We start from the raw sequence: 14,758 nt of genomic DNA, 5'->3' as shown, positions 1-14,758 counted from the left end.
CAACTGAAAGCTCCCACATGCATTCACGCACGCACACCCGCATTAAAACCCATCAACTGAGAATAGCTGGACATGCTGTGATGCTTCTGAACCTTGGGTCAGGAAGCACAGAAGAGCTGATCCTGCTACTTCGGCCATGTGGGCGGGATGGCCTAATAAAAGGATAGGACATACATAAAAATGAATCATGTAAAATCATTTTAGGGCTGAATGATTTTGAAAAATGATCGAATTGTCATTTTTACTCAGTATTGCTTTGACTTGAGATTATTTTTTTACTTCATTATGCGATTTAGGTCCTCCTCCCTAAGATTTCTAAGACTAGCAAAAACCCAAACTGAGGCAGAGCGCCCCAATTCAGCCTTTGCGATTTGAAAATGTCATTCTACGACATAGTGAATTTGAATCCATTTGAATTTTTTATTAATTGTTCAACCCTAATCCATTAGCTCAAGTGTTACCTGTCCCATGAGATCAAGAGTCCCGTTGAAGATTGAATCTGTCAGATTGCCGACCTTCATGTCTCCTAGCTGCCGAGACATGCAATCCGCAAGTGTGACATAGTGCACTTGCATCATTTAACCTGAGGGGTGGCTAACGAAGTGCAAATACTTCACACACCTCGGGTTTAAAGAAATTCAAATTCTTCATGCCGTCGTCCTGTTGTCTGCTGTTCTCCTGCTGCAGCTCCTCTTCGGATTCTGCCTTCAGATGCTCAAAGTATTGCCTCCTTTGCGGGGGGTGATCGGACAGGTCAACGTTTTGATGCCTACAAAGTTACACCAGTTGTGATTTAGAAGATGGTGTCCAAACATGAGGTTGAGGGTTTGAATCTACAAGGCACCTCAAGACTTTCTTGGGCCGACATAGCTCAGTGGTAGCATGCTATGTATATGCCACGCAATGTCATATTAGGTGAGCTTGAACAGTGGCAACGTAAGATGGCCGCCGGTGACTTCACCTCTCGATACGGGCATTAGTAGTCCAAGTTTGTCCGTCCGTGGCGTTGTTTGTGAAGGTAACGAGGGGCAGGGTGTCTTTCAGTTACTTGCACGTTAAGGTACAGTTGGCACACATTAGAACGTATTCGCAAAGTACGTTCTAATGTATTAGTAGGTAAAATACACAATTGCTTGAGGTATGTAACACACTTTTAATGGATTAAAAAATAAATTTAAAAAAAACTCAAATAAGTCATGATACTCTTTTTCTCAAACATGTCTGTCAAGCTACGCTTTGCCCCAGGAGAGAAAAAAAAAATTGTGGCGCCATCCATGCATGCAAGGCTTGCCAAAATAAATATTCAAAGTTCATAAATTCATTCATTCCCAAAGACGTTTTTAAACGTCTTTTGAGACTTTGTCCAGAATTGTCTTGGCACTGAATGAGTTAATACATGTATATCAAAGTCACACATTGTATTACTTTTGATGTCTTTCAGCCTTCTGCCTGTTATGCTCTACTAACCTTTCTTCTTCCAGTGCAATGCAAAGTGCTCTCAGAACAGCTTCACGGTCCTGCCTATGTGCCCGCAGGCAGACACAGACACACACACACACATACACATACGTTTTTCTTCCATAAGTCAAAACGATATGCTTTAATAGTGCCCTTAATGATGCGATTGGGCATTTTTTACCATTTCTAAAAGTTGAGATGATATCTTGAGGTTTTTAAATGTTCACATAATATCCACAAGATAGTACAGTATACAAAATATGAGTGAGAATAAGTAACAATGATAATCCAAAAAAATATATAAATATAAAATACTTGATATATATATATATTTTTTTAACCGTTGGATTTGTGTGTGTCTGACCTGATTTTAAATTGCTCCTCCTCTCTCTCTTTCTGGACAGATTCTGTTAATTCCTCCTTCTGGTCAGACATCAACAATGCCTCCTCATCCCTCCTCTTGGCCAGCAGACACTGCCGCAAAGCCCTCGGGTGTGCACAGATCGTATAATCATTCAAAACGTCAACCTTTTCTTTTGAAAACTCATAACGCCAACAAAGATGCACAGTAACCTCCAAATCTTATTTTGGTGGCTTATCTACAGCTGAAATCGTACATTCACATACACAATTGAGACATAGCCTCTCATACGCCCCTCGAAATGTACTTCGATGGACAAATGCAACAGTCTGTTGATGCAGATACGCAAATGTGGAGGTTATCCAGTCAAATATTAAATTGGGGGTTCAAGATTGAGATGCGCTTGGTTGGGACCCCAACCGCCACCAATGCCCGCCGACTCCAAACGCACACAAACTCTTTAATTGCCTTTGGACAGCAAGGTAACCCCAATTCTCCGGTGACATCAAGCACAAGCAAACATTTGTGAATATGTCTAACCTACCTCAGCCTTTCCTTGTACTCCGTCTTCAGTTTCTTCTTCTCCTCTTCTCCCCTCAGGCCCATCTGATGAAGACGCATTCTCTTTTGTTTCTTATGAGTCAATCTCTCCAACTCGCGCTCTTTCTCGCTCCGCAGATCCAGTTGGAAGAGGCCCATTTTCTTATCCCTTAAGTGCTCCAACTCCTCCTCTTCCACTCTCCTCAGCTCCACCTGGCGAAGATGCAGTCTCTTCTCCTTCTTCCTCTTTAACTTCTCCACCTCGTCCTCCTCTTCTCTTTTTAACCTCTCCTGGCAGAGGCGCATTCTCTTTTCCTTTTCCCTCTTGAGCTTGACCATCTCCACCTCTTCCTCTCTTTGGAGCTCATCCAGACAGAGGCGTATCCTCTTTTCCTTCTCCCTTTGTAAGCGCTCTTCCTCCTCCTCCCGCTTGAGCTCCTCCAGGAGAAGACGCATTCGTTTATCCTTTTCCCTTTTTAACCTTTCGGCTTCTTTCTCTTCCTCATTCTTCAGATACTCTTGGTGTAAAAGCATTCTCTGGTCCTTTTCCCTTTGTAACCTCTCAGCCTCCTCCTCCTCCTCCTTAACCAGCTCCTCCCGGCGAAGAAGTGCTCTTTTCTCGTTCTCCTTCTTCAGCCGCTCCTCCTCCTCCTGTCGGGTCAGCTCCATTTGTCGGAGACGTGTTCTTTTCTCTTTCTCTCGGTTCAACCTCTCCTCCTCTTCCTCTCTCCACAGCTTCTCCTGCAGAAGACGCGTTCTCTTCTCCTTTTCCCACTTCAGCCGTGCCACCTCATCTTCCTCCTCTCTCTTCAATTGCTCCACGAGGAGCCGTGTTTTTCTCTCCTTCTCCTGTTTCAGAAATTGCGCCTTCTCGTCTTCCTCGCCCCTCAGCTCCTCCTGGCGGAGGAGAATCCTCGTTTCCTTTTCCCTTTTCAGGCGTTGCACCTCCTCCTGTTCCTGTCTCCTGAGCTCCTCCTGGCGGCGATGCGTTCTTTGCTCTTTTTCCTTTTTGAGCCGCTCCATCTCGTCCGCTTCCTCTCTCCTCAGTTCCTCCTGGCGAAGCTGTGTCCTCTTCTCCTTTTCCATCTTCAATTTCTCAGTGTCCTCCTCCTCCTCCTCCTCCTCTTCCTCCTCCTCATCCTCCTCTTCCTTGCTCACTTTGTCCTGACTGAGACGCAGTGGCTTGGGGTTCGCCCGTTTCAAATAGTCTGCCACTTTTTGCTCTCCCAGCTTGGCCTGGTGGGCTCCTGGTCTCTTCTCCGCGTTCGCGGTCTCTCCCTCTTTCGCTGTTGTCAGTTTCTCCAGAGGGAGGCCTGTTCTGTTCTTGCTCTTCAACGCGTCCGCTTCTCGCTGTATCCTCTCCTGTAGAAAATGACTTCTGGTTCCATTTTCTCTCTGAAGCGGCTCCGCGTTGTCCTCCCTTGGCTGTTTCCACCCTTTCTTGAGGTGCACGACGCCCTCTCCCTGTTCCTCTTCTTTGCGTGAAAGCACGAGCTTTCCCTTCCTTAGTAGTTCTGCCTCTTCGTTTGGCTGGTTCTCCTTCTCCCTCGCGAGCGATTCCGCATCCTCCTCTTTGATTACGTCCTCGTGGCGCACGCATGTTTTCTTGACCTTGGCCCTCTCCTGGCGCAAACGCAGCCGGGCCTCCTTTTCATTCCTCCACCTCTCCACATTTTCTTCTCTCTCTCGCCGCAGCTTTTCCTGCCGGGCGCGCATCTTCTTCAATTTCTCCCTCTTTAACTGGTCCTCTTCCTCTTCCTCTCTCTTCAGCTCATTCTTTTGCCGGTACGCTCTCGCCTCCTTCTCTCTTTTCAAAAGCTCCGCCTCCGCTTCTTCCTCCTTCCTCAGCTCCTCTTGGCGGAGAGACATTCTGCTTTCTTTTTCCTTCTTCATACGTTCCGCCTCCTCCTCTTCTTCTCTCCTCAGTTCCTCCTGGTAAATGTTGATCTTCGTCTCCTTCCTCCTCTTCAAAAGTTCGGCATTCTCCTCTTCCTCTCTTCTGAGCTGCTCCTGCAAAACGCTCATTCTTTTGTCCATCTCCGCCTTTAACCGCATCTCCTTCTCCCTCATAAACTGCTCCACCTCCTCCGCTTCTTTCCTTCTCATTTCCTGCATGTGGAACTGTATTCTGCTCTCCCTGTCAGTCTCCAGGCGCTTGGCGGCTTCTTCTTTCTCTCTCCTCAACTCCTCGTGCTGGAAGTGCATTTGCATCTCCTTCTCCCTCTTCAAACACGCAAACTCCTCGCTGAGCTCTTTGCCGAGTTCCTCCAGGTAGTCTCTCACTTTTGCCTCCTTCACCGTCTTCAGGTGCTCGAGCTCTTCTTCTTCCTCTCTCATCAGATCCTGCTGCTGAAGACGCATTCTCCTCTCAACTTCACTTTTTAAACGCTCAGCTTCCTCTTCTTCCTCTCGCCTCAGCTCTTCATGGAACACGCTCATTCTTGCCTCCTTTGCGGTCCTCAACCGCTGCAGCTCCTCCTCCTCCTCACGTATCAGCTCCTGCTGGCGAAGGTGCAATCTCCTCTCAATTTCTTTCTTTTTCTCCCGCTCTTCCTCCTTCAACTTCTCCACCTCATGTTCCGCTCTCCTTAGCTCCTCTCGGCAGCGACGCATTCTCATTTCTTTTTCCTGTTTGAAGCGCTCCAACTCCTCCTCTTCCTCGCGACGTAGCTCCTCCCGGTTAAGATGCATTTTGACCTCTTTTTCCGCCTTCAGCTGCTGCATGGCCTCCTCTTCCTCTCTCCTCAGCTCCTGCCTGCGTTGATGTACTCGTGTCTCCTTGGCTGTCTTCATCTGTTTCACCTCCGCCATTTTGTCCTTTCTCAACTTGTCCCGGCGAAGGCGCACTCTGACCTCCTTCTCCATCCTTAACTCCTTTACTTCGTGCTCTTCCTCTTTCCTGAGACCCTCCTCGCAGATATGCAACCTCATTTCTATCTCGGACTTTAATCTTGCCTCCTCCCGCTCACAGTCTTCCATCTCTTGTTCTTCCGCTCTCCTTAACTCTTCCCGACGCAGACCTATTCTAGCCTCCTTTTCTGCCTTCAGCTGTTCTTCCTCCTCTTTTTCCTCCCTTTTTAGCTTCTCCTGGTAGAGTTCCAGTTTTACCTTCTTTTGAGTATTCAGTTGCTCAACCTCTTCCCTTTCTTCTCTCGCGAGCCTATCGCGTTGGACGCACATTCGTGCCTCCATCTCGCTCTTCAACTTCTCTTCCTCCTCCTCTTGCTCTCTTTTCAGCTTTTCGCGGCAAAGGTCGATTCTCCTCTCCATTTCAGTTTTCAACCCCTTCACCTCCTCCTTTTCCTCCTTTTTCAGCTCTTCCCGGCATGAGCGCATTGTCATTTCCTTCGTTGTTCTTAACTGCGCCGCCTCGTCTTCTTGTTCTCTCATTGAGTTCTCCTTGCAGAGGCGCATCTCATGCCTTATTCTGGTCTCCTCCCTTTTCAACTCCTCAACCTGTGCGTCTTCCTCTCTTCTCAGCTCCTGCAGGCGACATTGAATTCGTTCCTCCTTCTCTGTCTTCAATCTCTTCACCTCCTCCTCTTCCCCTCGCATTAACTCTTTGTGACAGAGTTGCACTCGAGACTCCTTGTCTTGTTTTAACCACTGTATCTCCTTGTCTTCGTCCCTCCTCAGCTCCTCCAGACAGAGAACTATTCTCTTCTCTTTGTCCATCATCAACTGCTCTTTCCCGTCCGCTTCCTCTCCCCCTTGCGCCTCCTGAGAGAGGAGCGCTTTTTTCTCAACCTCAATTTTTGTTCTCATCTCCTCGCTCTGCAACATCTTATCCTCTTGTTCTCTGCTTTGCTGTTCCCAGTGCTGACTCATTCTTGCCTCTTTCTCTGCCTTTAATCGCTCCAACTCTTCCTCTTCCGCTCTCCTCAGCTCCTCCTGGTGAAAGCGTATTTGCTTCTCCTTTTCCTTCCTCAACCGTTGCATTTCCTCCTCTTGTTCTTGGATCATCTTTTTCTGAAAAAGATGCATTCTGGTCTCCTTATCCCGTTGGAAGGTCTTTGCCTCTTCCTCTTCGTTCTTCCTCTCCTCAAGGCGGAGACTTTCTCTCATCTCTTTCTCTCGCTTGAATCTTTCCACCTCTGTATCTTCCTCCATCTTCAGGAGGCAAATTCTCATTTCTTTTTCCCTCTTGTACTGTTCAACTTCTCTCTCTTCCTCCTTCCTCAGTTTCTCTAGGTAGTTCTGTCTTCTCAACTCTTTGTCTTTCTTCAAATGCTCCATTTGCTTTTCCTCCTCCAACTCCTCTTTCCTAAGTTCCTCCTGCAAGAAATGTATTTTATTCTCCCTTTCCCTTTTGAATTGTTCCACCTCTTTCTCTTCTTCCGTAGTCAGTTCCTTCTTATAGTGACATGTCCTAGTTTCCATCTCCGTCTTTAAGCGCTCCATCTCCTCCTCTTCCTTCCTTTTCAGCTCCATCTGGTAGCGCTGGATTCTTGTTTCCGTTTCCCTCATTAAGCGCGCTGCCTCCATCTCTTCCTCCCTCCTTTGTTGTTCGTGGTAGAACTGCCTTGTCACTTTTTCGAGTCGCAGTCTCTCCATTTCCTCCTCTTCCTCTCTCTTCAGCTGCTCCTGGTAGCGCCCCTTTCTCAACAATCTCTCCTTCTCTCTCTTCAGGGGTTCCTGATGGAGTTGTCCTTCTTTCCCTTTGTTGAGGTGATGCATTCCAATTTCCATTTCACTTTTCAACAGCCACACCTCCCCCACTTCACCTCTCTTCATCTCTTTATGGAGAATATGCATTGGTGACTCATCCCCAATTAAATGTTTTGTGTCCTCCTTCACAACATTTTTCTGTCTGAGATCACCCTGCTCTTTGTCAGTCCTGCACTTCTCTTCCCTTTCTCCCATCTCCTCTTCTGGTGTGATTTCATAGTTTTGGTTTTCTTTCACTGCGCTCTTGTAATTTGAGGGATTAGATAATTGAGGAGCAGCTTTTTGAAGTTGTTTGTCTGCATGATAATTATCCCTAAACAAAAGGCAGCCAATGTTAATGTACTTCAATGTAAGTTTATTAAAATGATTAACCCAATGTTAACAGCAGCAAATAAATAACATCCAGTCAGGAATCTTGTCGATATCTGTACGACCACAAATCTTGTCACAGTACTTTCAATTAACGCACCTCATGGCAATCCCAACATTTTCACATTTTTCCTCTTCATTTCCCACTTTTTCAGTATCTGTTGCCAAAATATGAGTGGAATCCAACAGCTCTTCCAACAGCTTATGGTGACAAAACAAAATAACATGTCGCTCACTTGCTCATAAATTAAGTTTAGATACAACTCAATGAAAATATTTTCGCGAAGCAGAATGGATATGAAACTGAGGACATGTACCTGGTGCTGCGCTGATTGAGTTTTGGTCTTTGTAATCTCTTCTGCTGAATCCACACAAATGCTACGTGAATTCTTCTTCTGCACATGCAGAGAGACAGACATGTAAGATTTGCTTTTTCAATTCAAGCAGACCAAAACAGTATTCTTTGCTTTTTTTAATGTTGTGTACCATAGACTTTATCGCTGGAATAAGTAATAATTACCACAGCAATGAATAATCATTAGCAAGTTTCTCTTACTCTCGACTCCTAACGTTCTGGAACACTGAGGCCAATTTCTTTGCTTTTCTTTTAGACCAAAAACAATAAAAGATAATTATCTGGCAGGAGATCAATATTTCAGCAACCCCAACTACCCAATTTAAAGGTATAAGAAAGTGATCAGTTGCCTTCCAAAGGAGAGTGCCTAAAATACTGGAAGCGGATATAGTTGGCAGGAACTGTTGAGCTCACACACACACACTGAGAGAGGGAGAGAGAGAGAGGGAGGGAGGGAGGAAGAGAGAAAGAGAGAGAGAAATAAAAAACTACACGTACTTCATGCTGTGGCATTTCAGTGCAGTGGTTCTCAGAATCGGCCTTGTCAGCCACTTCTGGCTTGGTCACATCCTCTGTTGAATCAGCATCAGGGGCTCTGCAATTCTTATTTGCACACATGTAGTACTTTGAAATTCTCTTTCATTCATGGGATGTCGGAAACATGGAAACTCCATTAAAAGAAAAATAAAAAAAATTAAAAAACCGACATACATGTGTCTCATGTGTTGTTTTATATAATTTTGTCATTTTTTAATTTTCTTTTGATGGCGGCGCAGACACCCGCAGCAGCTCTTGTTTTATATTGTCTTGAAAGGGAAGTCATTTCATCTGTGCTTTTTGTTACACATACAGCACATTTGACAATAAAGTTGTATCCAATCCAATCCAATCCATCCAAAATTTCCTCTTTGAAAATACTCCATCATGAACAAGTCATGATTAAGTAATGCTAGCAATGCTGTGACATGCCACCATGTACTCATGTTAGTGAGGTGAGGGATTTGAGGCGCAGTGTTTTTGGAGGAGAGAAGCGGGGAGACAGGGCAGGAAGTGAATTGAGGATACGTTCTAATCTTGTTAGCAGTCTGAAAACTGCCTACTTTACCTATATGATTCTTTGAAAAATTAGAAGTCCAGAAGACTGGAACATATCAACATAATCAGTCCCATAAAAACATATTTGTTCCATCCGCAAACCCCAACGTTTCTCAACAATAACATGCATTTGTTTCCCCCTTTTTTTCAAAATAAAAAGTCACCCAAAATCACAGGGGGAATATTATCCATGGGTTCATGTGAAATAAAAGTTTGTCACACTGTATCAATGTTACCCATGCCCAGGGTGTACTTAATTTTCATGCTTAATTTTACAAATTTAGATATAACGATTTTTGCCGTTCATAAGAACGGCAAAAATCAGCCCTAAATAAAAATATCTATTACACGATGCCGTGTCTTGTATTATTTTTTAAGTTACAACGAGAAGTATAAATATCCACCTTATTCCTATGGCCCATGAGCTTTTGCGTGAAATATGTGAAGGGACTTTCGGTATGAACTAGAACAGGATTTGGTTTTATGGTGAGTTAAAAGGTTGGCACTTACGCTATTTGTTTTCTCCATGTTCTGTTTGCCTTCTGATGCCAAGAGAGCCGCCTGCTGTATGCGCTTGCGCTCCTGAGCCGCCAGTTTGCGGTAGTGCACGTCGATAGGATGTTCCCATGAGGATGTAGCTGTACGGTAGTTGTGAAAGAAAACATTCCCACTCTTGTCTAAACTGTGGAGAGCCAGTCAGAAAGTTCTGGTTAAATAAACATTAGATAACATACGTAAGCAGTGATGACAACAGTTTGGATTGTATTGATAAGCAGGATTTCACCTTTCAGCTTGCTATTGAACCTAAGCATGAATAAAACCAACCGCTTCACCAGAAGATTAGTTTTGGGATGGCAAACAAAAAATACTTGTTGTAAAATTAAAATCTGTAAACTGTAGATAAAAAAAAGGTTATTTCAATTTACTTTGAAGTGCTTGATTACTTACAAAGCAATCCAATCAGGAGGAAGTACTGCAAACATGGCCTCTTCGGCAAGATACACAAGGCCAGGCTCTTTCTCTGGATCAATGCCAAGATCCTGAGCATATTCCTTGATGCCTTATCAGTGAAAAACAAAGCAAATGAAAACTGTCACAGTTCCACTTTAAGTTAATTCAGACGCAAATGATCAATAGAAGTAGAATCTCCCAACTCCCAGTAAGAGGATTCATTTCAATATTTTGACATTCAAAAACAAATGTCAGGTTGGTTTCTCCATGAGATGTGTGCCACTGTTTAAAATTACTTTTGGATGGACATCAATAAACTTGTGCTGTTCTGGATGTATTGTATTGTATTGTATTGGTCAAGCTACAAATTAACGTGCTAGAGTAATCGCACCCTCCAATGGTTAAAAGCTTAAACAGACGCTACTTTAATTCTACAGTGGTCTATTTTCATTAACATTTTTAGCATATGTTAATATGCTGTCAAATTATGGTTATTTTTATTGCTGACCATAACATATGTAGTGTGTTAATTACAAAAGACCTTGGTCATACTGTAGTTACAATTAGCACTATGTTCGTATTCAAATTCCTTTTTATTATTATTTAATTATGCCTTCTTTTTGACTAACTGCATGCATCTGTGCGTTTGTGCAACTTTAATTCATATTAAGCACCCATGCTGATTGTTGATAGTTTTTGTACATTTTGTACATTATTAATAAACAGTATTTGATGTTTTGAAACACCTCTGTGCTTACTGTGTACTTGAATATATTTCACCATTTAAAGACTCCAGCTGAAATTCATTCATTCATTCATTCATCTTCCGTACCGCTTGATCCTCACTAGGGTCTTATTATGATTTATCTATTTATGTATTTATTTTATGAAATACATTCTTTGGTATATTTTGTGGGGTCCAAACAGCCTTGTACCTTGTTCGGAGAAGTTAAATTCTTCATCAGAGTGCTCATCAAGGATTTGCAAGCCGGCTGCTGCCCACTCAAGGTAACTAACGAACATAAAATGCCATATTTTGGTGAAGTTCAAACATTAAATGCAATATTCAAGTTTTGAGGGACTATGACAAAGCACAAACCTTTCAGCTGTTGCAGTCTTCTTATTCTCCTCATTCTTCACCAAATCCGGGGGGCGGGGGGGGGGGGGGGGTGCAGTTGTTTAACATGAATAGGTTATGATTGACATTCAAGGGTGACATTTCTGCTTTCATTTGGTCAACAAAACCAAAGCAGAGTAGGTACGTAGTATACATGGAACGTACCTGTTCCTCTGGTGAGTCGCAAACGTGGTCTCCAGAACTGGCCCTGGTGTTACTATCTTCTGTTGGTTCTGGATCACTCTCTCTTAAGTCCTAAGGTATATACAGAAACAAAGTCATTTTAAAGCTTCATCTTTTGTATAGTAATAAGATAAGCATGAAAAGCCACTGAGTGCAACAACATTTTCTTTACAATAATAAGTTCTATGCAGTCCCACGAGTCTAAACACAGCATTCAGATTAATATTGCGTTTGTGAAATATGAATGAAGCAACAAATCCCACTCGCTGCTCAACCCGTATTGTTTTGTGTTTTTTGTTATTGTAAAGTGTCCTTGGGTGTCTTGAAAGGCGCTTATAAATAAAACGTATTATTATTATCATCTATCTCAGGGGGAGGCCATTTTGCCACTTGCTGCGGACTGACAATGACATCACTGTTGCTCAGGGCTCAGGTAACGACAATCACAGCTCGCTCGTTTTCTGAGTTTGATCATGTGAGGTTTGCAAGTTGATCAAACATCAAATTCAAAACGTAAATGTATTTCACACACACACAAAAACACACGTTAGTTTGAATTAAGTATCTTGTCTGTATTCAACGTAATACCGGCTGAAAATGATTTGCAAGTGACTATTGTGTTTTTATTTCCATTTTATATGATTAGGTTGGGTAGTAACAACTTACTCCTTGTGTTTTGAGGGATTCTTTCAACCTTTTCCTTTCCTCGTGTTTCTTTTTTAATTTCTTCTTATTCTTCTTCACAGACTTCACATCAACAGGTGTGTGCAGGGTGCGCTCCCGTTCTTGAACCACCAGCTGACAACAGCGCACTTTGCAGGGATGTTCCCAAATGCATGTGTCTAATTGGCAGTTGTAATAGCAAATTTTCCCGCTCTCATCCTCACTGCAGGTATCAATTGAGAAGATTTATGTCAAACAAAGATTAGAACATCATCTAGGTCCATACATTCACACCTAAATACAGCACAAAATAAGTCATATCTTTGTTTTTGTTTTTTAAATATACACAGTGGTAGCCTGAACTTTTTGGATTCTTTGGGATTCAGAAAACAACACAGAAATGATCTGAAATGGCCAGATGTGAACAATGACTTACCGCTTCAACCATCCTGTCGGCAATTGGCTCAACATGGCCTCCTTGGCAAGACAGAGAAGCTCTGGCTCTTTTTCTGGATCAATTCCAACATCCTGTGCATACTCTTTGATCTCTGATGAGGTGGAGAAGAGAAATTAGAGCTGCATAACTCATTCATTCATCTTCCGAACCGCTTGATCCTCACTAGAGTCACGGGGGGTGCTGGAGCCTATCCCAGCTGTCTCCGGGCAGTAGGCGGGGGATACCCTGAATCGGTTGCCAGCCAATCACAGGGCACACAGAGACGAACAACCATCCACGCTCACACTCACACATAGGGACAATTTAGAGTGTTCAATCAGCCTGCCACGCATGTTTTTGGAATGTGGGAGGAAACCGGAGCACCCGGAGAAAACCCACGCAGGCCCGGGGAGAACATGCAAACTCCACACAGGGAGGCCGGAGCTGGAATCGGTACCTCTGCACTGTGAACGTGCTAACCACTGGACTACCGGGCCGCCCAGCTGCACAACTCATTATTACTCATTCATATGTATAAGCAATAAAGCACAACAATAACGTGTGTGTGTTTTGAGTACCTGTGTGTGACTACTGTAATATTCTGGATGTTAATGTTTTAACCTGAACTCATCTAGACCAGTAGTTATAGACTGTTAGTAGTATCCTTGTTTTTCATTGTGCAGTTTGTTTTTCATTATACCAAACTATCAAGACGGATATATAGATAAAAATGATTATGTTTTTTACTATTTCCTCAAATACAGTTCAGAATTTGTCATTCCAATTACTTCAAGTAGCTGCAGAATTGAATTACTACCTTTACCAGTATTTTCAAAACAAGCATCTGTACTTCTACTTGAATTACAGAGAAAGTACTTTTGCCACCTCGTTATTGGCTGCAATTGTATTACCATACACAATTGTGACTAGAATTGGAAAATAAATACAATATTGTGCTGCAGTTGGCCAAACCCCACATACATGACAAGATTTAACTCAGAACTGTAAAGACATTAAATTGATCGAAGTACGACGAAAGTACAGCCGTGTACCTTTTTCAGAGAACTTAAATTCGTCACCGTGGAGATCCCCGACGACCCCCGTGACATGCACGGCTGCTCCAGACATAATTTGGCTGGCAAACAATTTAAAACTACTCGGTAAGGCAATTTACATTTAATGCGGCCGCCAGCATTATGGGCTAATTCCAACAAAATGGCGATGAAAGTCGGAGTCGTTTGGGAAACGAAAGCTTTCTGACGTCAAAAGCAATTTCGTCTCGACGACGCCGTAACAAAGGTGAATTTGTCACGAATTATAAATATTTGAAATGAAAAAAAAATAAAACAAAATTGTCACGAAATGTCTCTTTGAAGTGGGGTGGGGCGAAGTAAAACGCAAAGATTTTGTCCGACTGGCATCGCATATTACGTATTGTACGCCCACTTACTCCTTTAGCTTGGTCTCCTTGTCATTTGTTCAGCTACTCAAGCGCATTAACAAAAGTATAATAATAATAACAATAATTATAATAATAATAATTAGAGTAGTTCAGTTTTTTAAAAAAGTGAAATTCGTAATATATATTCACTACACAAAGAATGAATAATTGCAATGTTATGGTTTTGGTGATTATGCTTGCAGCAAAAAAAGACTCACATACGAACAAAAACCATGGATACACATGTAAAAATTAGCATAGAGATTATTTATATTTCTCTTGTGTTTAATACAGTAATCGGGTAATAATTGGTTTTCTAAAAAGCATTTATGATTATGATATATTCTGTTAAATCAGTTTTACTTTCTTTTTATCCATCCATCCATTTTCTGAACCGCTTTATCCTCACAAGGGGGGGGGGGGCAGTCGGCAGGGGAAACTCTGAACCAGTTGCCAGTCAATCGCAGGGCACACAGACAAACAACCATCCGCACTCACACTCACACTTTAGGGACAATTTTGAGTGTTCAATCAGCCAGCCATGCATGTTTTTGCCATGCATGTTATGTTTTTCACCCGGAGTACCGAGTGAAAACCCACGCAGGCCCGGGGAGAACATGCAAACTACACACAGGGAGGCCGGAGCTGGAATTGAACCCGGCACCTCTGCAATGTGAGGTCAACGCACTAACCACTGGCTCACCAGTCTTCAGGGTGAAATTCAAGGGTCATTGTGTGGTCTGTCTACTGCGTTCGTGTCCTTTTGCATTAAATGTATAGCTGCCGTTCTGAATATCCTTGGTCAGGAGTAAGATGGGCTAGGCTAAATTGGATTACGGGTAGTGTTGGGTAGAATACACACTTCAGTACCATCCACGCACCTTGTCCGACTGACAACGTGAATACTTACTTGCTGCACCGGAATGTTTTATTCGAATTTTTGATGTGATGTTTGTGCATATCAATCGGTAATTAAGCACTAGAAGTGGTGTGTGCTGTGACAGAATACGAGACTTCAGAAAGTGGTATGTTAACTCTGTAAATGTTGCTTACATAACAGCATTCCCTATCATTTTGAAGTGTACTCATTTGATTATTTCTCCTCTATTTGGATTCATTTA

At 43.0% G+C, this 14,758-nt stretch overlaps 1 protein-coding gene across 1 annotated transcript; it reads right to left on the bottom strand.

Moving 5' to 3' along the window:
* Nucleotides 1-20: 20 nt before the first annotated feature.
* On the bottom strand, nt 21-13,504 carry LOC127608534 (trichohyalin-like). Its single transcript, XM_052077653.1, has 17 exons — nt 13,249-13,504; nt 12,197-12,308; nt 11,764-11,983; nt 11,080-11,169; nt 10,897-10,931; nt 10,733-10,809; nt 9,795-9,906; nt 9,357-9,528; nt 8,250-8,354; nt 7,714-7,791; nt 7,497-7,597; nt 2,364-7,340; nt 1,823-1,945; nt 1,468-1,521; nt 622-769; nt 462-530; nt 21-152 (listed from the first exon to the last, which is right to left on the bottom strand). Exons 1-17 carry the CDS (start codon nt 13,322-13,324, stop codon nt 126-128), a joined length of 6,576 nt encoding a protein of 2,191 aa, XP_051933613.1. The 5' UTR covers nt 13,325-13,504; the 3' UTR covers nt 21-125.
* Nucleotides 13,505-14,758: the final 1,254 nt, after the last annotated feature.

This window comes from Hippocampus zosterae, chromosome 10, assembly GCF_025434085.1.
Source record: "Hippocampus zosterae strain Florida chromosome 10, ASM2543408v3, whole genome shotgun sequence".
NCBI lineage: Eukaryota > Metazoa > Chordata > Actinopteri > Syngnathiformes > Syngnathidae > Hippocampus > Hippocampus zosterae.
The sequence above is the reverse complement of the archived record's forward strand: the minus strand, read 5'-3'. Positions and strand labels throughout refer to the sequence as shown.

What these genes read in the sequence shown, in the direction of transcription:
- LOC127608534 (XM_052077653.1), bottom strand. Translation starts at nt 13,324, where the DNA reads ATGTCTGGAGCAGCCGTGCATGTCACGGGGGTCGTCGGGGATCTCCAC. An exon ending in CCTCCTGATTGGATTGCTTT is followed by an intron (nt 9,529 to 9,794) that starts GTAAGTAATCAA and finishes GGCTCTCCACAG; the next exon opens with TTTAGACAAGAGTGGGAATG. An exon ending in TGAATTTCTTTAAACCCGAG is followed by an intron (nt 531 to 621) that starts GTGTGTGAAGTA and finishes ATGTCTCGGCAG; the next exon opens with CTAGGAGACATGAAGGTCGG.